At 45.6% G+C, this 26,522-nt stretch overlaps 1 protein-coding gene across 1 annotated transcript in view; it reads left to right on the top strand.

Moving 5' to 3' along the window:
* KIF9 (kinesin family member 9) overlaps positions 1-26,522 on the top strand; it is a 275,713-nt gene that overhangs the window by 219,890 nt on the left and 29,301 nt on the right. The window contains exon 20 of the mRNA XM_030196974.1: positions 14,155-14,259. Within this exon, the coding sequence (XP_030052834.1) occupies positions 14,155-14,259 (105 nt within the window). The remainder of the gene's footprint in view (positions 1-14,154; positions 14,260-26,522) is intronic.

Raw genomic sequence — 26,522 nt, 5'->3', positions numbered from 1 at the left:
AAGCACTTTGAAAATGCACTTCTTCATGAGTCAAGGTAAATTTTCTAAACTGATTTCTGTGGGGATCCTTCTTGCGGCTGTATAAGATAGAGAGACCGCGGCAGGAGGGGAGGAAAACAAAATGCTGGACTAGAGGTCTGCACGGGAACAGGGTTTTCGGGGATCCCGCGAAGTCCGCAGGAATCCTGCAGGAATCCCCTCCGCGTCAGCGGGAGTGCCGTGGGGACGGAAATAGACATGCGGGAATCCTGTTGTGATGGAGGATGTTCTGGCGGGATTCCCATGGAGACGTGAACACATACCTTTGTGAGAGCTGCTGCTTTTCGGCTGATCTGTGCCCCTATCGCATCAATCATGCTGCGGTGCTGGTTCGCCAATCGCCCCTTTCGCCAATTGCCCCTTCTTCTTCTAGTGAGCGGAGACACCAAGCTCTCCGCCAGTGAGAAAAGAAGGGTGCCCTCAACTTCCCCATCGCAGGGACGGCCAAATTTCAAGGGGGGAGTCGGGCATAGCAAAGGCGCCTGGATGTCCTTCTCAGAGAAACGTCCATTTTGGGCATCCTTAACTGCTCCATCGCAGGGACAGCCAAATATCAAGGGGGGTGTCGGGCATAGCAAAGGCGCGTGGATATATTTCTCAGAGAAACGTCCATTTTGGGCGTCCTTAACTGCTCCATCGCAGGGACGGCCAAATTTCAAGGGAGGGAGTCGGGCATAGCAAAGGCACATGGATGTCCTTCTCAGAGAAACGTCCATTTTTGGCATCCTTAACTGCTCCATCGCAGGGACGGCCAAATTTCATGGGGGTGTTGGAGGCATAGCGAAGGTGGGACTTGAGCGCCTAACACTTAGACGTCCTTCATCCATAATCCAAAAAAAAAAAAAAAAAAGGACGTCCCTGACGAGCACTTGCACGTTTTCACCTGGGTCTCTCTCTGTCTCAACTCAAGTTCAACATGTGCAGGAGATTTTCTCAAGTTGTATGTAGTGAGTCTTCCAGGCACTGCCAGACCTCGGTATCCACAGAAGAGAACTGCACAGAGGTGAGCTCAGCTGACTACTTTTATTTTTTCTAAGCGTATAGGCAGTTTATTTCTCTCATGGTGGGAACTGGCTGTTTGTGAGCTGTTTTACTGCAGCTAAAGCATTAGCATACCCACTTGTTTCTTTTGTTGAGGGCATTGTGCTGTTTGGGTGACCAATAATTCTCTCTATTTTAGTGTGGAAAAAACTTCAGTTTGTTTTATGCATTTATTGCCCTTTTTCTAAGATTCAGTATATTAATGAGTGAAGAAATATTTTCTCTGATTCATTTTAAATGTATTACTCTGCATTGTGTGCCCCCTGTCCACTCCACTCAGTACTTTATACTTTATACTTCCTTTTTGTATGGGGATGGGCGGGGATAGAGAAGATCACTCATGGGGACGGGCGGGGACGGAGGAGATTACTCGTGGGGACGGGTTAGATTCTGGCAGGGATGAGCGGGGACGGGTTTGATTCTGGCGGGGACAGGCGGGGATGGGTCGCATTTCTGTCCCCGTGCAACTCTCTATGCCAGACCCATGGGGTGGTGCTGGATGGAAGGAAGAAGGAGGGCTGGAGCTGAAGGGAACAGAGGTGCTGGACCCATAAGAGGGAAGGAGCTGACATGAAGGGGCAGAGGTTCTGGAGCCATGGGGGGAGGGGGGTGCTGGAGCTGAAGGAAAGGGACAGAGGTGCTGAAGTCCCATGGAAGGAGGCTGGAGGAAGGGAGAGAGGTGCTGGAGTCTCATTGGGGGAGCTGGAGGAAGGGAAGGGAGAGAGGTGCTGGACCCATTGGATAGGGTTATTTTTTATGGAGACAAAAAAGAGGACACAAAAAATAAAATGCCACCCCGCCCCCACTGTGCCGCACCCTGCTACACAGTCACCTTTATCCCCCATGAAAGCTAGATTCTATAAGCAGTGAAAATACTGGTGAAAGTAACAGAAATGTATTTTCTTCCATACTCTACTAAATACAAAATTGGAAAATATGTACATTTACAAAAAAGCAAGCATCCATGATCAAGTTTGAGCTACTGTCTGGGATGAACCCGCAAAAAAAATCTACTGTAGCTGCATTTAATTTTTGAAAGGGCTACTATTATAAAATGAGGAAAATGATTAAAAAGAAACTAAGGGGCCCTTTTACTAAGCTGCATAGGCGCCTACGCGTGCCCTGCACGCATCAATTTTGAAGTACCGCACAGCTACTGTGTGGCTTGGGTGGTAATTTCATTTTTACATACATCCACTAAGCACGCTGGAAATTTTCTGGCACGTAGCGCTAACCAGGCGATAATTGGCATTGTACGTGCAGAGACCGTTACTGCCCGGTTAATGCATGAGATTTTACCGCTAGGTCAGTGGATGGCGGTAAGGTCTCAGGCCCAAAATGAATGCGCGCCAATTTTTATTTTGCCGCACGTCCATTTTTGGACCCCAAAAAAGGCCTCATTGACCTGCACGCGTCCCAATACACACATCTACACCAGTGCAGGCCATTTTTCGGTGCATCTTAGTAAAAGGACCCCTAAAAGGATCAGCTGCAAAGGTTAGAACACTAACCAGCTCATAATCGAAAGTGATCGCCGGCCATTTCCCGACACAAATCGGGAGATGGCCGGCGATCTGGGAAAAGCGGCGAAATTGGTATAATCGAAAGCTGATTTTTTGACAGCATCGCCGCTTTCCCGTCGCCTCACCGGCGAAAGTTCAAAGGGGCGTGTCGGCGGTGAAGCGAAGGCAGGACATGGGCGGGTATGGGCGTGGCTACCAGATAGCTGGCTTTCGCCGATAGTGGAAAACAAAATACGACGTTAAGCAGTATTTCGCCGGCTTTACTTGGTCCTTTTATTTTCACGACCATGCCTCAAAAAGGTGACCACCGGAAGGAAGTGGAGATGACCTCCCCGTACTCCCCCAGTGGTCACTAACCCCCTCCCACCAAAAAAACCCCAATTTAAACACACTTTTTTCCAGCCTGTATGCCAGCCTCAAATGCCGTACCCACCTCCATGACAGCAGAATGTGTTCTGTCCTCCGACAGCCTTTTCCTGCTTGTGATGTGGCTCTGGGGTGAGTGTGACACCTTTTCTGTTATTTGCAATGCAGAGTCACATCAGCAATGCATTGTGGTGGGTGTAGGTATTGGTAGTTGGTAGGCTCTACTCCCCTGGTGCTTTCCCCCTGCTTACTGGGTCAGAGTGTGCCCTGTTTTGTTTCCTGTTGTAGTCCATGTGGTAGTTGCCATTTTTGTAAGCCAGTTTTAGTTCCCTTTTCTGTGTTACCCACGTTAGAGAACTTAGTTATTACCTTGAATGGTGCTGAAAGAGGGCATTGTACACCATTGTGCCAGCTCTGACCTACTGCTAATCTTAGTACTAGGGGACTCTTTGCCAGTGGGGCACAACCTCTGATCTGCAGTTAACTGTGAGTAAACGTCCTTATTTCAAGAAAGGACTTTTTCAGAGAGATTAGTCTTCAGATGTGAACTGGTGTGTCAAAGTTATACAGCAGCAATAAGTCCTAGAGGCTGTATGCAGGTCCCTGGAGCAGTTTTAGTGGGTGCAGTACATTTGTGGGTAGTGGGTGTGGGGGGGGGGGGTTGGGGGGCTCAGCTCCTAAAGTAAGGGAGCTATGCACGTGGGAGCTTTTCTGAAGTCCACCGCAGTGACCCCTAGGGAGCCCGGTTGGTGTCCTGCCATATCAGGGGGGCCAGTGCACTAAAAATGCTGGCTCCTCCCACGGCCAAATGCCTTGGATTTTGCTGGGGTTTGAGATGGCCGACATAACTTTCCATTATCGCTAAAAAACGAAGCCGGCCATCTCAAACCCTGGCCAAATCCAAGGCATTTGGCTGGCCGGAACCGTATTATCGAAACAAAAGATGGCCGGCCATCTTTTTCGAAAATAAGGGTCTGGCCAGCTGTTTGCAGCACCGCCAAAATGCATTGCCGGCCATGTATTTCGCCGGCGCCGTTTGATTATTCCCCTCTAAATCAGGCGTGGACGTTATTCAAAAATACCATCTTCGAAGCCCAGTCCAGATGCATTCCATGTATTTGCAAAGATGAAAAGAAGAGAAAACATCAGCCAGCTTGGTTAAAAGGTGAAATAAAAGAGACTATTCCAGCCAAAGATTGTCCTTCAAAGAATGGTAAAAGGACTCAAATGAAGAAAATAAGAAGCAACATAAGCACTGGCAAGTCAGATGCAAAGCATTAATAAAGAAGGCTAATAGAGAATATGAAGAGAAACTTGCCGCAAAGGCTAAAACTCACAGTAACAACTTTTTCAGGTACATCAGAAGCAGAAAGCCTGCGAGGGAATCCATGGGACTGTTATATCACAAAGGAGCACAAGGGGCACTCAGGGAGGACAAGGCCATAGCAGAGAAAATGAATGAATTCTTTGCTTCTGTCTTTACAGAAAAAGATGTAAGAGATCTGCCTGTACCGGAAATGGTTTTCAAGGGTGATGATGCGGAGGAATTGAAAGAAATCTCGGTGAACCTGGAAGATGTACTGAGCCAAATTGACAAATTAAAGAGTAGTAAATCACCTGGACCAGATGGCATACATCCAAGGGTACTCAAAGAACTCAAGCATGAAATTGCTGATCTGCTGTTAGTAATATGTACCCTGTCGTTAAAATCTTCCGTAGTACCTGAAGATTGGAGAGTGGCCAATGTGATGCTGATTTTTAAAAAGGGTTCTAAGGGGGTGATCTGGGAAATTATAGACCGGTAAGTCTGATGTTTGTGCTGTGCAAAATAGAGGAAACTATTATAAAGAATAAAATTATAGAACATGTAGACAAACATGGTTTAATGGGACAGAGTCAGCATGGGTTCATCCATGGGAAATCTTGCCTTTCTTTGAAGGCATGAATAAACATGTGGATAAAGATGAGCCGACTGATTTTCAGAAGGCTTTTGATAAAGTTCCTCATGAGAAACTCCTGAGAGAATTAAAGAGTCATGGGATAGGAGGCAAGGTTCTGGTGTGGATTAGGAATTGGTTATTGGACAGAAAACAGAGGGTGTAGGGTTTAAATGGTCATTTCTCTCAATGGAGGAGAGTGAACAGTGATCTGTACTGGGACCGATACTATTTAATATATCTATAAATGATATGGAAATCGGAACGAGTGAGGTGATCAAATTTACGGATGATACAAAACTATTCAAGGTTGTTAAAACACGTGCGGACTGTGAAATATTTTAGGAAGACCTTAGGAAATTGGAAGTCTAGGCATCCAAATGGCAGATAAAATTTAATGTGGACAAGTGCAAGGTGATGCACATTGGAAAGAATAATCTGAATCACTGTTACCTGATGCTAGGGTCCACCTTGGGGGCCAGCACTCAAGAAAAAAGATCTGGGTGTTGTAGATAATACACTGAAATTTTCTGCTCACTGTGCGGTAGCAGCCAAAAAAGCAAACAGGATGCTAGGAATTATTAGGAAAGGGATGGTGAATAATACCAAAAATACTATAATGCCTTTGTATCGCTCCATGGTGTGTCTGTACCTTGAGTATTGCATTCAGTTGTGGTCACCGTATCTCAAAAAATATATAATGGAATTAGAAAAGGTTCAAAGAAGAGTGACTAAAATGATAAAGGGGATGGAACTTCTCTCGTATGAGGAAAGGCTAAAGAGATTAGGGCTCTTCAGCTTGGAAAAGAGACAGATGAGGGGAGATATGATAAAGGTCTACAAAATCCTGAGTGGTATAGAACGAGTAGAAGTAAATCAATTTTTTACTCGTTCCAAAAGTACAAAGACTAGGAGACACTCAAAGAAGTTACATGGAAATACTTTTAAAACAAATAGAAGGAAATATTTTTTCACTCAACGAACAGTTAAGCTCTGGAACTTTTTGCCGGAGGAGGTGGTAACAGCAGTTAGCGTTTCTGGGTTTAAAAAAGGTTTGGACAAATTCCTGGAGGAAAAGTCCATAGTCTGCTATTGAGACAGACATGGGAAGCAACTCTTTGCACTGGGATTTGTAGTATGGAGTGTTGCCATGATTTGGATTTCTGACAGGTACTTGTGACCTGGCTTGGCCACTGTTTTGAAAACAGGATACTGGGCTAGATGGACCCTTGGTCAGACCCAGTATGGCTACTCTCATGTTCTTATGTTCCAGCAGAGCATAGCCACAGTACCAGTGTCCGTTTCTGACGACTTGCCGATTGGAGAGAAGTTGAAGTTTTATCACGACAGGTGGCCCCCTGTAACCTACAACCGGTGGGTTCTTCAAATAGTCCATCTCGGATACTTCCTCAGTTGGTCTCAGAAGCCACCAACTAAAGTTATAAATTACATCTTCCTAGACCTCAGCAGCCTTGCTTAGTTCCTGTTTTAAGATTGAAAAACTGAGAAGTAGTGCCATTATTTGCTATTGTGGCTAGCAGATTATTATATTTATGTATTTATTTATTTGTTACATTTGTATACCACATTTTTCCACCTATTTTGCAGGCTCAATGTGGCTTACATAATACCGAAAAGCATTTGCCAAGTCCAGTAGGGAACAAATACAATTAGATGTTAGGGTGGAATAGGGAAGATAAGATTCAGGCACGTAGGGTTCAAGAAAGGGAGGGTTTAATAATGTCCAATAAAAACTATTATGGAGGGGTCACGTGATGCGCTTGAGCTAAGAGGCAGCGATCTCTCTCAGCTCCTCGGCCCTCTCCTCTATCAAGAAGCTTTGAGATAGTTTCCTCCTTGTTTAATTATTGTGTTCGAGTAGGGATCCAAAGCCCTCACGCTTGTGGACAGATTTGTGTTGAAATCGGGGGTGGATATGGCTGCTAAAAGCACTAAAAAAGACAATGCTAAAACGCGCTTGGGAGTGCTGGCTGAAAACAAGATGGTAGAAGATGCGTGGTAAACTGCAGCGATTTCGGAGGAGCTAATTGGAAAGATTTCGACTGCAGTGAGCACCGCATTGGGCACCCGACTGGATGGTATCCAGGCCAGCATGCAGGGACTTACTCAGGCGGTGACGGATTTTAACCTCAGAGTGTCCGAGCTGGAAGTGCGAGTCGGGGCCGTGGAGGATGGTCTGCAAGGAGTGCTGGACAAATTGATGAGTTTGAAGAAGGAAGTGGCGGGTTGCAATCTAAAACTGGACGACTTGGAAAATTGATCCAGGCGAAACAACGTGAGATTAGTGGGCCTTCCGGAAGCGTCGGGTGATCGAGATTTGAAATGTGTCCTGGAAAAATGGTTTGCAGAGATTATGGAGGCTGAGTCGGAGGTGGGAGACATAACAGATCGAGTGCACTCACCACGGATGGAAGGAGCGACCAGGCCGCGAGTGGTGGTGGCGAGATTCTTAAACTTTGCACAGAAAGAACAATCATGAGGAAATGTAGAGCTATGTAAGATTTAAAATTTCAGAATGCCAAAATCCTGATGTTCCAGGACTACTCCGTGGCAATGGCCCAGCTGAGGAAAGGATATTCGGAAATCTGCAAGAAATTGGTGGAGAAGCAAATCCGATTTACTCTGCAGTTTCCAGCGAGGCTCCGAGTGGTCAAAGAAGGAAAAGCTCCTATCTTTGAGAATAGTGAAGCAGCAAAAAAAGCAGATGCAGCAGTGGTTCTCAAATTGAACTTTACGAACAAACTTTTGAGGGAAGGTATTGCACTTATTTATTTATTTTTTTGTAGCATTTATACCCCGCTCTTTCCCGCTCAATGGCAGGTTCAGTGTGGCTTACAATGTTAGGTACAAAGTGTCACAGAAATAGCATGGTTACAATGTTTTGTACAAAGTATCACAGAAATAGCATAGTTGTGTGAGGTAGGACATGAGGGAGGGATGTGTCAAGGTATTGGTAGTGTCAGTGGTGTGGATTAAGTTCGTGATTTAAGTTGGGTCCTTTGGATATGCTTGTTTGAAGAGGTAAGTTTTCAGCAGCTTTCGGAAGCGTAGGTGTTCGTTGGTTGTTCGGATGTGTCTTGGTATGGTGCTCCAGAGTTGGCTGCCTTTAACGGAGAAGTTGGATGTGTAGTAGGTTTTATATTTGAGACCTTTGCAATTGGGAAGGTGTAGATTGAGATGTTCGAGAAGATTTAGACCCAATCCTGGATGGAAGGTCGATCAAGTTAGTCATGTAATTTGGAGTTTCTCCGTGGAGGATCTTATGGATCGAGGTGTGAACTTTGAAGTTTATTCGTTCTTTGATTGGGAGCCAGTGGAGTTTTTCGCAGAGTGGTGTAGCGCTTTCAAATCTTGATTTACCAAAGATGAGTCTGGCTGCTGTGTTTTGGGTGGTTTGGAGTTTTTTCAGGATTTGGGCTTTGCAACCAATGAATATACCGGTACTATTGATGCTTAAGAGTGGCGGAACATTCTGGAATGTATCTGGGTTGGTATTATGTTGAAGATTGAATGTTATATGGTTTTGGGTGACGGATTAGGTCTGAAAGAGAACCATTGGTTTGGGTAAATTGATTAATTTGGGGCAGTTCTAAGGGGTTGAGTTTGTAAGTAATGCTTATGTGTAAAGAGAGTGGGGAGAGGGCTGGGATGTGTCACGGGAATGCCCTTTGAGAGTAATGGAGGGGAAGCGGGGGGGGTAGGGGGGCAGAGGAGTGGGAAGGGGGGAGGGAGTGGGCAAGAGGGGGTGGGACACGTGGTGGTTGGGACAGCAGGAGGTGAAGGTTGAGAGTTTGATGGCATGTATGGCTGTGGTGATGTGGACAAGCTCGATAGCCCACTGTGGGGGAGGCTGGGCCCCAGGGTGTGGAAAACAAGTAAGCTTGCTGGAGAGTGTATGTCAAGGTTTCTTTATTGCATATGGGGTCACATAAAGGTGTAACGTGTGTCTCATGGAATGTGTCAGGAGTAAATTCGCCGATTAAATGAGCTAAGATTTTGCAGTATCTGAGTGCATATAATGTTGGTATTGCTGGGCTGCAAGAAACTAAGTGGTAAATGGAATCCGCTTGGAGGAAAGGAAGGTGAGCATTGGAGTTCCTCAGGGGTCGGTGCTGGGGCCTATTCTGTTTAATATATTTGTGGGAGATATTGCTAAAGGGTTGGAAGGAAAGGTTTGCCTTTTTGCAGATGACACGAAAATAGCCAATTGAGTGGATACCCTAGAGGGAATAGAAATGATGAGAAGGGATCTCCGAACATTAGAAGAATGGTCGAGGGTCTGGCAGTTAAAATTTAATACTATTTGTAAATGCACCCAATGTGACTATGACTCTCAGGCCTCACCTAGCCCCCAGATGGTGGAGAAAAAAGGCCTCAGTAATACCACCCAGCCAGCCTGTGTTAACCAGCTATAAGGCGTGGGCCCGGTATACCATCATCTGGCCTGAAATATCTTATGCTTGAGTGTTCACTGAAGATTCCAAGTAACAAACTTGTGCATATATGCAGAACACAGAATGCAGAAAATCAGTTCAATGTACTTCCATGCAATATTCAATCTCATCCAATAATGACAGATATACAGCAGATATACAACTTTGGTGCGACAGCCCCCCAGCACTTATCTGAAGAAAATCCAGTATCTCCAATTCATCCAGCGCTTCGCTGCTCCAATTTACCACCAAGTTGAATCCATGAAACCCAACAGGGAGTCCCCGTTTCACCAAAACTGCATCAGGGGTTCTACTCCTGTGTCCAAACTGCTGAGTCGCAGACCTAAGCAGGTAACTGACAAAAAGACGCCAACTTCACTCTTTAAATAAATTAAGCTCCTCCCTCTTACAATCACAATCAGTCCTGGTGGTGAACCATGACGTCAATCTCATCTCTTCTGGCGGCTAACTTCAAAATAATGCCGACCACTCCACCCGGACATTCAACCCGTCCGGTTCCACCGAATTAAAGAAAACAATCCATTTCTGTTCCAATTGTCAGAGAGCGCGACCCCTGTCGCCTCTCCTTAGCGATGGCTGCAATTGCTCAATGGCTATGCATTGTAACATATCAAATTGATTCTGATTTGCTTCACAGTGCATCACTAAAGGAGCTTCCCGCTTCAGATTCTTCACGCATGAACGATGCATTAACCTTGTTTTCAAGCTCCTGGAAGTCTGGCCAATGTATATCAGATTACACGGGCACCTAATTACATAGACCACCCCTGTGGATTCACATGTCATATCAGCTTTTAACCGGCATCACTTCCCTGACTTCTGATGGATAAATATACTCTCCTCCTTCATGATATGGCACACCGAACAATGGCCACACCTTTTGTGGCTGCCCACTACAGTATGCGATATCCTAGATGTCCACACATCATTCAGGCTAACTAACAGGCTTATTTTCGAAAAAGAAGGGCGCCCATCTTTCGACACAAATCACAAGTTTTGAACTAGACCTGTTTTTCTTACGAATAAGGCACAAAACGTTGCCCCAGATGACCACTGGAGGGAATCAGGGATGACCTCCCCTTACTCCCCCAGTGGTCACTAACCCCCTCCCACCCCAAAAAATTGTGTTGAAGAACATTACTTGCCAGCCTCAGATGTCATACTCAGGTTCATGACAGCAGCATACAGGTCTCTGGAGTAGTTTAGTGCACTTCAGACAGATGGACCCAGGCCCATCCCCCCACTACCTGTTACACTTATGCAGGAAACTGTGAGCCCTCCAAAACCCACCAGAAGCCCACTGTACCCACATATAGATGCCCCCTTCACCCGTAAGGGCTATGGTAGTGGTGTACAGTTGGGGGGTAGTGGGTTTGGGGTTTTTTTTGGGGGGGGGGGGCTCAGCACACAAGGTAAGGGAGCTGTGTACCTGGGAGCATTTTATTAAGTCCACTGCAGTGCCCTCTAGGGTGTCCGATTGCTGTCCTGGCATGTTAGGGGGACCAGTCTACTAAAAATGATGGCTCCTCCCACGTCCCAATGGCTTGACTTTGGATGTTCTAGACTTGGACGTCTTTTTTTTTTTTTTTTTTTTTAATGGCCAAAAATCAAAGACATCCAAATCGCAAAACGTCCAAATCTCGGGACGTCAATGGTATTTTCAAACGCAAAAGATGGACGTCCATCTTTTTCGAAAATGACCTTCTCCCCGCTTCAGAATTTGGACATCTTTGTAAAACGTCCAAATTCTGACTTAGACGTTTCTTTCGAAAATGCCCCTCTTAGTCAGATAACATTAGCAATATCAAGTGATAACAGTGATCCTCAAGTTGTTCTATCAGCAAATATCACAAACTGGAACAAATCCAACTTTTTCTAGGACCTATATGACTGCTTCATGAGTTTCAGTGGGTATTTTGAATAACTGCTCAGCAATGAAAACATTCTGTTGCCACTATATGTTATATTTAGAGCTCTGGACACATTTTACACTAGAACTTATAAGAGTACGATGGAGATCACACTAAGACAGTTCTTTTTTAACGCCATGTTTTTAAAATTTTTCTTACTACTAAACAAGCATATTCTCTTTCATCAGGATATTTTCTTTCATCAGAAATATGAAGCGTTTAGTTCTTGTAATATAGTAAAAACAGATCTCCAGACAAAATAAAACTGACTTCCTGAATGTGCTGCAATTATAGTGACTTCATACATAAAAATATAATTTATAACCAGTTCGACATACTAATGCCAGAGAAAACAGTGAAAAATCCAGTTTCAACATTGCCTTCAAGAGTTTGGCCTTGCTTTTTCCCTCTCCGTAGATAGGATTAAACCACCATGTGTATGAAATCATTGGAGTTGTAGCATATTCAGGCAGTTTTTTATTTTGTTTCGAGAGAGCAAAAATTTCATTAAGAATCCAGGCTCAAGTCTGATTACTTCTCTGACATTGCTACCTGGATGTCTCACTGCCATCTGAAACTTAGCATAAACAAGATGGAACTTCTTATCTTCCCCCCTAAATCCACCCCATCCTTCCTTTTTTTTTTCTCTCTTTGTTTCTGTGAATAACATTAGTTGTTCTCATTATTTCTGCTCATAACCTTGAGGCTCCTCACTGCTTCTCCTCTCTTATTTTATTCCATGCCCCTTGTTGGGAAAACCACTCATGGAATAAGTCCAGTGGAACCCTTGACAGCCCCCTCTCAACGCTAGCCCTGGTGGTCTAGTGGTGGGATCCCCCCTCCCCTCATACCTTAGAATGGAGGAGGGAGGGAGTAGCACTCCTTTCCTCCTCAGGGCACCACTTCAAAATGGGATGCACTGGCAGGGCTCTACCCCTATATAAGGGAGTTTTCCATATAAGGGGACCCCACAGCTAGACCACCTGACTAGAGTTGGGGGGGCTGTCAAGGGTTCCCCTGGACCACCAGGGTATTTTCGGTGTTTGGGGGCAGTTTGTGTTCATGGGAGGTGAGGGGCCTGAAGGTCCATCGGACCTCCAGGCCTTGTATTTGGGGGGGGGGGGGGGTGTCTGGAGGTCCTCCAGGCCCTTGTATTTGGGGGCTAGAGGTTTGACAGGTCTGAGCTTTTTTTTTTTTTCTTGGAAGTCCGGACCTGTCAAACGTTCTGCAGGAAGATTGTGCCTTGTTTTCATGCCCAAACACAGTCCTCCCGTGCTTTCCCCCAATGATCAACGCTAATCACATGTCTAAATTTACATGTTATTAGTGTTGATCATTGGGGAGCTAATTCCCCATGCTGTTTCAGAACAGCGCTGGGAATTGATCATTTGAGCCTTTGAGGATAATTCTACAACAGGACACCTACTATAGGTGCTGGCTGTGGCACCTATTGTAAAAGACAAGTAGGCACCTACTTTTCTTTATAAAATACTTAGGAGTAACCTACAGAAATACTGTTTTATGGAAGGAGTGGTGATAGTGTAGACTGACCTCCTGGTGAAAGTGATGAGCACTATCCGAATTCAAGAGGGTGTGGGACAGGTACGTGGGATCTCTGAGGGAGAGGAAAGGAGAGTACATGGAGTGGATGGGATATGTAGTTCTTATCAGCTGTCATTTTCTATATAAATTGCCATAGGTCCCCCAAAGTACTACTACTACAGGCAAGGTAATCTAAGGTGAAATCCATATTTCTCAGAGGACAAGCAGGATAGATGTTTTCATCCAATAGAGCCCAAGATGGAAAAAGTGTAACAAAGCTCTAAGAATGCATGATTAAATATGTACAGGAAGTGAGCCTTTTTCAACTGAAGGAGAGCTCTGGAACGAGGGGATGTATGATGAAGTTAAGAGGGAATAGGCTCAGGAGTAATCTAAGAAAATATTATTTCACGGAATGGGTGTTGGAGGCATGGAATGGCCTCCCGGTGGAGGTTATGGAGTTGAGGACTGTGTCAGAATTTGAAAAGGCATGGGATAAGCATGTGGGATGGCTTAGGAAAAGGAAGAGTTAGGGATTACAGAGGATGGGCAGGATGGATGGGCTATATCGCCTTTATCTGCCGTCATGTTTCTATTTTCTCGGATTGCTGATGGTGTGGAGCCACCTCAGTTTTATATTTTTCACATAGCTTGTAAGATGTCTTCCAGTTGCAGTAGCTTTATTGTCAAAATATTCCTTCTTTCCTCACATGTGAGCCACCTGTTTTTCCTCTTAGATTTATCCTACTTGTTTTTCCAACTTTTCTTCATTTTTTACATTTCTCCCACTTTCTTATCATTTTTGGTGCTCTTTGGCAGTTTGGCTGACCACCTTTTCCAGCAATAGGTTCCAGAAGGAAGTCCCCCATCAGTGAAATGCAGGCAATACAACAGGACATGGGCACTGCCATATATGCCTGTATTGGAGCAGGCGTAAATGTTCATGTTTACTGTAGTGTATACTCTACATGTGGGTTGCATAGAACTACTTGCCTTTTTTGCACTACACATATTTTTACATGTGTAGCCCCTTGAGTAATTTTTAAAAAGACCTTCATGTGTAAAGAATCCTTCATAAAAGGGCCTTATGAGCTTAGAACGCTTGCACTCTTTTGAGCATAGGGCAGGTAGTTAAAATCTGTTTCATACAATCTTTAAGGTAATAAATAGAAATAAAACATAGAAAATAAAATAAGATGATGCCTTTTTTATTGGACTAACAATACATTTTTTGATTAGCTTTAGAAGGTAACCCTTCTTCTTCAAATCGGCGCTTCTTTTAGTATCGGCACCATATTTAATGGCATTACTTTCTTTTCAGGGAGAAGACGACCAAGATAGGTTTGAGCACCTGCAGCAGACCCTGTCAATGGATAATCCAAAAGCACTCTCCTTTTACAATGCTAAAATGAAAATGGATCACAGGGTAAGTACAATAAAATTGAAGACATCATAAGGAGCATGGCTCATGTAATTCTTTCCAGCACCAGAGAGAGAGAGAGAGTGTGTGTGTGTGTGTGTGTGTGTCTTTGACCTGGAATCTGGAGGAGAGAGGGACTGGATGTTTTGGAAAGAATAATAAAATTAAACCATAGAGAAAGACAGTGAGGTTCACAATAAGGAGGCCAAAGAGTCCAAGAAGTGCAAAGAGTATCATAAAAATAAATAAATAAATCCATGCTTCTGTCAGTGAGAGCAACAACTGCAAGAACTAGACTGGACACTGCTGTTTCGGAAAAAGTACCTGTGTCAGGCGCCTACTGTCCTATATGTAAATATAAAACATGTGGAGATTCATTTTCAAAGTACAGAGACTTACAAAGTAGAATTGCACAGGAACAGGGTTTGCAGGAATCCTGCAGGGATGGACCCAGGTCCTGTGGCGTTCCCGCAGAAGTGCAGGTAAGCCAAAGCTTGAAGTCTCGGCAGCCATTTTAAAGAAGCGTGGCAGTGAGTGAATGAGCGGCAGTGGTCAGGAAAGAGTGCAGTGGTTAGGAAATAGTGGGAATCTTTCCTGCCCTGAAGATGCCACTAGACCACCAGGGTGCATTGAGGTACATTCGGTGAGAGCACCCTGACTCAGTCCTGAGGGGAGGAGAGGTGGATGGATGGATGGGAGGGGGGCTGTAAAAAGGGTGAATGGAGCGTGGATGCAGGGAGGGAGGGGGCTGGAAAAAATATTGGTAAGGGGAAAGTATATGGAGGGGAAAGGGAAAAGGAGAAAATATAGCATATAAGATAGAAGGGGATGAAGAGAAGAAGAGAGGGGGGCATGCTGCTCATGGTTGGGAGGGAAAGGAAAGAGGGACAAGCTGCTCATGGATGTTTGTTTGTTTTTTTTAATGTACATATTTTTAATTTTGTATTTAGCAGAGTATGGAAGAAAATGCATTTATGTTGCTTGTACCAGTATTTTCACAGCTTATAGAATCTGGCTTTCTTGGGAGGAAGGGTCAAAGTGACTGGGTGGCAGGGTGTGATATGGTGTGGTGGGGGCGGGACTGGGTGGGCCCAGGGGTAGGGATGGAGAGATTACTTGTGATTGGGAATGGGTTTGATTTCCACAGGGATGGGTTAGATTTCTTTTCCCGTGCAACCCTCTATTACAAAGTTACATAGGTTACTATGGGGGTCTTTTACTAAGCCACGGTAGCATTTTTAGCTCGCAGTAGAAATCAGCTTGCGGTAAACGCCAAGATGCCTATAGGAATATAATGGGCATTTCGATATTTACCACCAGCTGATTTCTACCGTGAGCTAAAAACGCTACTGCAGCTTAGTAAAAGACCCCTTATGTGCATTGAAAATGAGCACCATAATGAATAATAAAATCCATAAAATATGGCTGTGAGTAAATTAAAATAATAGTACAAAAACATAATTTTATATACTAAGTAATGAATTTCAAAAACATAAAATTAATAATGGATAACAAGAGGCAGTAAAATACATAAATATTAAATGACACCCAATATAAATATGAATATACATATGAATTTAATAACTATAATGACTGAGCTTCAAATGAATTTGCACGGTTCATTAAATTTTCGGAGAATCATTTTGTTCCCAGACACATAGATAGATGGATGGATATTCTTGTATAATTTCTTTCTAGGGTTTGTTAGGTTGGAAAGAATAAAACATAACTTCCTTCACGTCTTTCCCAGACCAGTCCAGATGAATGGGTAGTTTTGCTCATCCACCAGCGGAAGGAGACAGAAACAGAAAGTAGTTCTGTGTTACTCGCCATCTTAAGGCCTTGCAAAGCTGTAGAATGCTCAGTATATTCTGTCTCTAGCGGATGGTGGATGGTTTGCGCAGCTCCCATCTGGTGCTTCTCAGTCAGCTTCAGGCCTCGGGGATCCTGACTGGTGGTTGGGGCACAATGACAGAGGCTCCCTTCAGTTATGCAGTGCATACTTGGCACTGGGATCAAACCTGATGGTGCCAGCTCCCTGCCCTACTTACCTCTGTCTTTTCAGACTGTGGAGGTGCAGCAGTACTGACTTCTGCTTGAGGTTTGGAGGCCTATGTGCCCCTGTTTCTCTTGATGTAAGTTGCCATGCTTCATTTTCTTGGTGGTGGGCTGACCCTTCAAGCCTAGCTGGCCTGTTAAGAGACTGCTCTGGGGTCATTGTTTCATTTTTATTTTCTCTGCACTGTTGCACATCCGGCTTTTTGGTGCCCTGTGTATTCCTTCTTTCTTGGTGGTACCACAGTGACTGCAGGGGCCTGCAGTTTCCCACCTGGAAGACACTGCATGGCGCAGCATATGGCCTCTTCTTCTAGCTCGTCTCTTCCGGCGGGGTAGGATCTCTGGGCCATTTGGCAGGTTTGTTTTTTTTTTTGGGGGGGGGGGGGTTGTCTTCACCAAGCAACTATTCTTCGGTTCCAAAAAAGGAAAAAAAAATTAAAAGAAGAAATGTCGATTGCATGAGCTGAGCGGTGGGGTCTTCTGTTTGGCACGGCTCCGTGGGTTGGAGCTCTACACAGCCAATGCTTGTGCATCTCTTTGGGACTGTCTGGGTCTTCTGACAGTTCGGGCAGCAAGAGTCACCCTGCTTTCAAGTTCAGCTCTCTTTCTTCCTCTCTCAGGGTGGCCACCTGTGTCTGGGCCCTCCTGAGAGCCCTCGTTCAGTGCAGGCTCAAGCTGAGGGCTTCGGTGGTCGCCCAGGGAGTTAGACATCTGATTTCCTGTGTCCTAGCAGTTTTTCCCTCTCTGGGGTCTTCCCCTTTCCAGTGGTGGTATTCACATGGGTATGGGGAACTCCAGAGGTCCCCCCACTAAGTTGTTTGTCTCTTGATCCGCCTGCAGGCTCCTCTCTTCTGAGTTGTATTCTTCTCTTGGATTGTACAGCTATAGCTGTCTCATTTCTTCTCAGGTCGGTGCATCGCTTGTTGTCAGAACGGCAGCAATCTCTTCTCCTTTGGGTGACGGACCTCTCATGTATTGTGATATGGAATGCTCTACCCACAGACCTGAAATCAATTGTCGAAACAAATAACTTTCGCAAATCTCTGAAGACATACTTCTTCAACAAGACCTACAACGAGAGCCAACAACTTCACTAATTCACTTTCCCAACCCAACCAGTTAGGAAAATCCACTTCTGCTATTTTTTTTTTGTTACATTTGTACCCCGCGCTTTCCCACTCATGGCAGGCTCAATGCGGCTTACATGGGGCAATGGAGGGTTAATTGACTTGCCCAGAGTCACAAGGAGCTGCCTGTGCCTGAAGTGGGAATCGAACTCAGTTCCTCAGTTCCCCAGGACCAAAGTCCACCACCCTAACCACTAGGCCACTTCTCCACGCACCCGCCTAATCACTTCCCCTTTCCTCCCTACTTAATCTCTACACACTACTAACTGTATCTGATATTCTGTAATGACAATATCATAACAAAACTATGTAAGCCACATTGAGCCTGCAAATAGGTGGGATAATGTGGGATACAAATGCAATAAATAAATAAATATGACAGCAGCCTCCTCTTTTCTAAGGGGCAGACTTCTCCTGTATGTCTCTGTTCTGTTCTGTATTGCAGATATCTCCTGTATGGAGCCTAATGGATTCACAGCTGTGGCTGTCTCTCTTCTCTTCGAAGTTCCAGATGCGTCCTGGATTTCACAGCTACGGCTGTCTCTTCAGAGTTGCAGACACTTCCTGGATTTCAAGGTCCATCTGTCTCTTCTGTTTGGAGTAGCAGACACCTCCTGGATTTCAAGGTCCAGCTGTTTCTTCTGTTTGGAGTAGCAGACACCTCCTGGATTTCACAGCTCCAGTTGTTTCTTCTCTTCTGAGTGGCACATGCCTCCTGGATTTCACAGCTCCGGCTGTCTCTTCTTTTCAGGGTTGCAGACTGCTCTGGGAGTCCATGGCTTCAGTAGTCTCCTTTCCTTTGATTTGCAGTCCACTCCTGTAGTTCTCATCTACAGTAGTCTCCTCTTTGTGTTGCAGACAGTTCCTGGGGTTCACAACTTCAGCTCTCCTCTTTTCTGAGTTGCAGACTTCTCCTGGATATCTCAGCTATAGTGGTCTCTGCTCTTCAGGATTGCGGACATATCTTGAGTTGCACCACTGCAGCAGTCTCCTCTCTTTGGAGTTGCAGACATCTCTGGAATTTCACAGCTGCAACAGTCTCCTCTCTTCTGAGTTGGGGACATCTTCGGTATTTCACAGCCACAACGCTCTCTGATCTTCTGAGGTGGTCTTTTTGCTTCGGGGTTGCAGCAGTCTTCGATATTTTACAGCTGTGACAAAGTTGCATACATCTCCTCTTTCTTTCAGCTGTATCAGTCTCTTCTCTACTGGATTGAAGATGTCTCCTCTTTGTACAGTGGCAACAGTCTCCTCTCTTCTGGGTTGTTGACGGTGCCTCCAAGTCTCAGCTGCAGCACTCTCCTCTCTTCTGAGTTGCAGACATCTCTTCTGTGTCATGTGGGTAGCAGTCTCCTCTGTTCTGGATGCAGATATCTCCTGTATTTCGCTGCTGCAGATGTCTCACCTTTTCAGGCGCAGATAGCTCCTGTGTTTGGAGGCTGCAGCAGTCTCCTTTATATGGTGCGCAGACACCTCCTGGGGCACCGCTGTTTCAGGCTGCAGCAGTCTCGGGTTCAGTGCTGCAGCAGTCTCAACTCGTTCAGTGTGGCAGCTGTATGCACTCTCATCTGCGGACATCCCCTGGGATTAGGCCCTGCAGACATTAGCTATGGATCAGCAGGTCAGCTGTCTCTCTCTTTGGACTCCACATGTGTCTGATCTGTCATAAGAACATATAAACATAAGCGTTGCATACTGGAGAGACCAAAGGTCCATCAAGCCAGTATCCTGTTTCCAACAGTGGCCAATCCAGGTCAGAAGTACCTGGCAAGATCCCAAAACATACAATAAATTTTATGCTGCTTATCCTAGAAATAAGCAGTGGATTTTCCCCAAGTCCATCTTAATAATGGCTTATGGACTCTTCTTTTAGGAAGATATCCAAACCTTTTTTAAACCCCGCTAAGCTAGCTGCTTTTACCACATTCTTTGGCAACAAACTTCATTGAATGAAGAAATAATTTTCTCCGATTTGTTTTAAATTTACTACTTCGTAGCTTTACTGCGTGCCCCTTAGTCCTAGTATTTTTGGAAAGAGTAAATGAGCGGTTCATGTCTACCTGTTCCACTCCACTCATTATTTTATATACCTCTATCATATCTCCCCTCAGCCGTCTTTTCTCCAAGCTGAAGAGCCCTTGCCACTTCAGCCTTTCCTCATAAGAACTTAAGGGTACCCATGCTGGGCCGGACTGGTGTAAATCTGGCCCAGTGTCCTGCTTCCAGCAGTGGCCAATCCGGGTTGCAAGTGCCTTTCAGAAACTCAATTAGTAGCAACATTCCAACCTCTGCATTGCAGGTGGTTGCTATATGCCCAATCTCAAAGGTCCATTTGAGTACTGGGCACCATTGGCTCTTCCTTGCTCAGATGTCTCCCAATTTCTTTGGAGTGGTGGTCTGCTGGCATACTTCTAGATCCTGGAGTCATCTTTTCACAGTGACTAGCTCCAGTGTGTTTGGTGCTACCCGGTCTGCCTACTTTTCAGTGTGGCTGGCATCTGCTGTATTCTGGACTATGGAGAGTCATTTAGCTTACAGCTGTTTATGCTCTCTCTCTTTTAGTTCGGTGAAGGGCAGCTCTTATCATCACCTGCCACTGGAGGGCTATTTGCAGTCTGCCGCAGTGTGGTCTCCGTTGAGCCTGCAGGAGCCTGTTCCTTTGGAGCCAGTGGTTGTCTCTGCTGAGCTATGGTGAAATGTTTTCATTTGTTTTTCCTCAGGCTGGCCTGATTTGAGTCAGCGGAGGTCAGTCTTGCTTCCTCTCTGATAAACTCTGTGCTAAGTGATCTCTGCGGGGCTCTGCCTCCTCTACCTTGGGGTTGACTTGGGCACCTTGGTCTCTGTCCAGATTAGGTCATCTGGATCAATGCTCTCAAGCGATAGGCGTGCTTGGCCTTCCTGTGAGCTCTCCTGGCGGGGTTCTTTAGAAGGCTACAGGCATTTTCAACACAAGAATTCAGTTATAGCCATTATATTGTTGACTATTTGCCAGTTCTCGGGATTGTCCCTTTCTCAGGGGGTGGACTTTCTCTGTCTTCCGAGTACCAAGAGGGACTCCTCTGGCACTTCTGTAGCCAGAGTGCTTTTGGGCAGTTTGTTGGCCGGGTTGCTCTGCGAGAACCGACTCAGTTGGGTTGGGCTTACTGCATTTTCCCTTGCTGAACAGCTGCTGTTCTGGTTCCTTCGCCTTCCTGGTGAAAAAAACAAAAACAAAAAACAATAGTGAACCAGATAAGCTCCAGCTCTGTGGTATTTTTCTTGACATCAGTTCAGCTATGGACATGGCTGTGGGCTTTGAATCAGTGACCTAGCTGTTGAATCCACCGGATTTTGGGGCATTCCATGACGCATTCTATGTCCTCTATGGCACACCTCCAATGTTAGTTGGAGGCCAGGTTTTAGTTGTCGGGGGTATAGATAGGATCTGATGTCACAGGTTATTGCCCAGGTGTTGCAGAGGGGGTGGTACTCCTGGGCCTACCACTCATAGCATGTACAGGCTCAAGATGCTTGTAGGTCAGCTTTTGCACCCCTCTTTCACCTTTGCTTTATCATCCACCCCAGGAGTCTCAACCCCTGTGGTAGTGTCTTGGTCACACAGGGTTGATGGGAGATGTTAGATGGGAATCCATTCCACATGTAGTAGCGGCAGTTTAGCGTTTTTTAGGGGTCCAGCTCGCTTATTTGTGAGGTCAACAGTCTAGACATATAGTCAGATGCTTTTCCTTTCTTTGCTGGGATTCTACAGTTCTTCCAGTCTTATCTAAGGAGGTAGTCCCACCGTATGTAGGGAACTGCTTTGTCAACATCCCATTCATCTGGACTGATCTGGCAAGGAGGACCTTACCTGATAATTTTCTTTCCTTTTGTCCTGCCAAACCAGTCCAGAACCCTCCCTGTTTGTCTCGTTCTTTTTCAGATATATTTCCTTTCTTGGGGGCCTTTGTTTTCATGGATATCTCCTCGATCTGTGGAGTGGTGACTTGATAGTCAAAGCCAGGTTTACTTTTTCAGTAAAAGGGCCTGAGTGGATCCCTTTTGACTTGAGGCAACAGCTCTTTGTCAGAGGGGTTGTACCTTCTTTCTCCAATCTCATATGTGCAGAGGGCATGTCTCCTGGCTCAGTGGAACTTCTGTCAATCAGTAGAGAGTTTGCCTGCTTCCCTCAGTCACATTTTTTGGCTGAGGACTCTGACAAAATGCCTAGCCACCTGCCTAGGGTTACCCTGAGGCCACTTAGAGGGACTATCCCCACCACAGCTCAGGTTAGCCTGCACCTGCCACTTCTGCTGTACACTACTACTCTCCTCCCACCGACTGGGTCACAAGCACCTCTGGACGAGTCTCCCGCTCTCAAATTATCACCAGTGATTTCTGGATTACTGGGGCCACACTCTCAGTGATCCCACAGTTCCTAGAAAGCACTCACAGACCCAACACACAAACCACCAGGATTCTTTATCAGTCCAGTCTGGCAGAACAAACAAATGTTTATTCTCAGAAATTGGAACAGTGGACAAATATGTGCAATTAGCAAACATTAACAAGTAACTGAAAAATGGATCAATTATAAAACTAACTAAACATTTGCATACTTCCTAGAAAGTACCTGGGGAGATCAGGGCATATATCTGTTCACAGCACTTCAACAAAGATCTCTCTCTCTCTGTCTCTGTCTCTCTCTCTCTCTCTACTACTACTACTACTATTTAGCATTTCTATAGCGCTACAAGGCATACGCAGCGCTGCACAAACATAGAAGAAAGACAGTCCCTGCTCAAAGAGCTTACAATCTAATAGACAAAAATAAATAAAGTAATCAAATCAATTAATGTGAATGGGAAGGAAGAGAGGAGGGTAGGTGGAGGCAAGTGGTTACGAGTCAAAAGCAATGTTAAAGAGGTGGGCTTTCAGTCTAGATTTAAAGGTGGCCAAGGATGGGGCAAGACGTAGGGGCTCAGGAAGTTTATTCCAGGCGTAGGGTGCAGCGAGACAGAAGGTGCGAAGTCTGGAGTTGGCAGTAGTGGAGAAGGGAACAGATAAGAAGGATTTATCCATGGAGCGGAGTGCACGGGAAGGGGTGTAGGGAAGGACGAGTGTGGAGAGATACTGGGGAGCACCAGAGTGAATACATTTATAGGTTAGTAGAAGAAGTTTGAACAAGATGCGAAAATGGATAGGGAGCCAGTGAAGGGTCTTGAGGAGAGGGGTAGTATGAGTAAAGCGACCCTGGCGGAAGATGAGACGGGCAGCAGAGTTTTGAACCGACTGGAGAGGGGAGAGGTGACTAAGTGGGAGGCCAGCAAGAAGCAGATTGCAGTAGTCTAAACGAGAGGTGACAAGGGTGTGGACGAGGGTTTTGGTAGAGTGCTCGGAAAGAAAGGGGCGGATTTTACGGATGTTGTAAAGAAAGAAACGACAGGTCTTGGCGGTCTGCTGGATATGAGCAGAGAAGGAGAGAGAAGAGTCAAAGATGACCCCAAGGTTTCAAGCTGAGGAGACAGGGAGAATGAGAGAGCCATCAACAGAAATAGAAAATGGGGGGAGCGGGGAGGTGGGTTTGGGGGGGAAAATGAGAAGCTCGGTTTTGGTCATGTTTAATTTCAGGTGGCGTTGAGACATCCAGGCAGCAATGTCAGACAAGCACGCTGAAACTTTGGTTTGGATGCAAGGTGAGATATCAGGGGTAGAAAGGTAGATTTGGGAGTCATCAGCATAGAGATGGTAGGAAAAGCCATGGGATGAGATTAATGAACCAAGGGAAGAAGTGTAGATAGAAAAGAGGAGGAGACCAAGAACAGAACCCTGAGGTACGCCGACAGGCAGAGGGATAGAAGTAGAAGAGGATCCACCAGAGTGAACACTAAAGGTGCAGAGGGAGAGGTAAGAAGAGAACCAGGAAAGGATAGAGCCCTGGAATCCAAGTGAGGACAGGGTATCGAGAAGTATGCTGTGATCGACAGTGTCAAAAGCAGCGGAAAGATCAAGAAGAATGAGGATGGAATATTGACCTCTGGATTTAGCCAGTAATAGGTCATTGGAGACTTTAGTAAGCGCAGTTTCGGTTGAGTGGAGAGGGCGAAAACCAGATTGTAATGGGTCAAGAATAGCATGTGAGGAGAGAAAATCAAGGCAGCGGCGGTGAACAGCACGCTCAAGTAATTTGGAGAGAAAAGGAAGGAGGGAGATGGGTCGGTAATTAGAGGGACAAGTAGGGTCAAGTGAAGGCTTTTTTAAGGAGAGGTGTGACCACAGCATGTTTAAAGGCAGCAGGGACAGTCGCAGTGGAAAGTGAGAGGTTGAGAATGTGACAGATAAAAGGAATAAGAGTAGGAGAGATGGCAATAAGAAGGTGGGTGGGAATGGGATCAGAGGAACAGGTGGTACATTTTGAGGAAGAAAGGAGAAGTGTAGTTTCCTCAATAGTAACTTCAGGAAAGGAGGAAAGGGAATGAGGGGAAGGAGAGAGAGGGGAACGGACTAGTGGAGGGATAGCTGGTGAGGTAGAGAAAGCAAGGTTTATCTTTTGAACCTTGTTGTGAAAGAATTCAGCAAGGGTCTGAGGAGATAATGAAGGGGGAGTTGGGGGAGGGGGCACCTTGAGGAGAGAGTTCAATGTGGTGAAGAGAAGTCGAGGATTAGAGCCAAGAGAGTTGGTCAGTTGGATATAATAATCCTGTTTGGCACGTAAAAGAGCAGATTGGAAGGAGGTCAGCATGAGGTCTCTCTCTCTCTCTCTCTCTCTGTCTCTCTCTCTCCCCCCTTGCATCCCCCTCAAAAAGCCCTAGTGGGCCACGAATCAAGCCCCTCCAAACCTAGTGGTTTAGCAGCCCTCTTCCCTACCCCCCCCCCCTGTAACTTTGTTGGAGGAGGGAGGTAGTACACTCCCTCCTCTTCCAGCACTGCCTTGAAAATGGCAGCACCCAGCCCTGCCCAGTGCATCCTGGGATGTGCTGGGTGGGGCTTCACACCATATAAGGGAGTTTTCTTGGGATAGGGAGTTCGGGGCTCCTGCTCCTTGGGGGGGGGGGGCTGCATTGGGGGGAATAGGAGGCCTGCTAACATGCAAAATCCAATTCCTCCTCAATGGTCTGCAAACCCTAACGCCAGCTTGGAGCTGGTGTAGGGTTTGCCACGGACAGCACGCCAATGTTTGGCACGCTGCTCATTGATCATTGGGGAGGAATATGTTTAGCATGCATTTGCATGCTACTTGCGCTAAGAGCCCTATTTAGCATGCATTTGCATTCTAGTTGCGGTCAGAGCCCGCGAGCACATTGTTTCACATGCTCAGGGGCTCTGATCATGGGGCAGTAGCAAACGCAGGCGCTAGTATGGTGCTAATAGCCTCTAGCACCTGCGTTTGGTTCTGATCATCGGCCCATAAATGAAACTAAAAGAGGGCACACACTTTTCTATATCAACTGTAACATAAAGCATGCACCACCTGCTGGCCAAACTAGAGAAATTCACTGTTAATAAAAGCTATTTTATAGGTTTAAAACACAATGTTCTGTCACAGACACGCCTCCTGACTCAGTGAAATATCCATCTGTCAGTGGAGGATATGCGTACCTTACTCAGTGAAACATCTGTAGGGTCAGTTGAGGTTTTGCATGCTGTCTTCATTCACATGCTAGCGAAGAATGAGTTTCACTCTCCTTTCTTTGGTTGTCTGATTGTTTGGAGTTGAGCACCATGACTTGGCCAGACAGTATATTGAGCATTCTATAGCAGCGCAAAGTTTTAAGAGGGCAAGTCACATGGAACTACTTTCTGTTTCTGTCTCGATCTGCTGGTGGATAAACACAACTCCCCATTCATCTGGACTGGTCTGGCAGGAGTAAAGGAAAGAAAATTATCAGGTAAGGTCTATTTTAACCATAAGTCATGGTGAGGGTCAGACCCAGGTCCTTCAAACCCAGTAACTTGTCTTCAACAGTGGCCAGTCCGGATCATAACTACCTACCAGGTCCCAAAAAGTAGATCATGCTCATCGTGTTGTTCACACTTGTTTAGAATAGCTTCTACCATTTTGTCCAGAATCAATGTCAGGGCCACCAGTCTCTAGTTTCTCTAATCAGCCCTGGAGCCCTTTTTAAAAATTGGCATTAAGGGGGGTAGTTAAGGTGCATCACAGCCATAACACATGTTGTCTGCCACTCATTAAACAGTGTGCATTATCTTACTATAACGCACATTAATTTAAGGTATCATGGGATACCTTAATGAGATGTAAAGCATGCAAATGTAAACAAAACATCTCCCAGGCCACTTCTTAAAGGGACTGGCCAATGTTAAAGGAATCCCCCCTTCCTGCCAATGCCAGCCCCAATCACATACACTCCCCTGAAGATCCCCCATCACATACTCCTCCTGCCCCAATGGCCCCCACTTTTAATAACCCACCCTTTCCAAAGCCCCTCACCCTCCCATAGCTTCCCCTTCCCTCATACCTACCCTGCAAAATCTATAGGGTACAGTGGGGTTGGGACAAAAGTGTTTCCCATTTTCTCTTGCCCTTGCCGGCACCGAGTTCAAATGGCACTGATGACCCCTAGCACTAATCTTGTGGTGTCTTTTAAGATTTATGTATTTATAAAGCTTTTCATACCATGAAAAAAATTATCATTCAAAATGGTTCACAAATACAAATGGAACAGATGGGCTGGCCCCTTTAAGAAGCGGTCCAGGAGCATGGGGTTAGAGCTTTGTGGCTTGATACTCCCAAGCAGTATGAGTAACACTGCTTGCAAGGTTAATCACAAGCAGCGTTATTCATATACCATGGGAGTGACTAATCTGCAGTAACGAGATGTCGCAGATTACTCGCTCCTGCAGGAAATTAAGATGCAATAAAAGCTTGGCTTTTACTGTACCTTAATAGCTACGCTCCTAAATTGGCCACCTTCTAATCCTCAGGTACTATGGCTGTTTTAAATGATAGGTTACAGATTACCAGTAACAGGCTAACAGTTTCATATCTGAGCTCTTTCAGTACTCTGGAGTGAATACCATCTGGTCTCGTTGATTTATTATTCTTTTATCTCTTCGACCTGAATTCAGTAAAATCTATTGGAAGAC

This window comes from Microcaecilia unicolor, chromosome 1, assembly GCF_901765095.1.
Source record: "Microcaecilia unicolor chromosome 1, aMicUni1.1, whole genome shotgun sequence".
NCBI classification, from domain to species: domain Eukaryota; kingdom Metazoa; phylum Chordata; class Amphibia; order Gymnophiona; family Siphonopidae; genus Microcaecilia; species Microcaecilia unicolor.
Note: the sequence above shows the minus strand (reverse complement) of the source record. Positions and strands in the feature narration are given on the sequence as shown.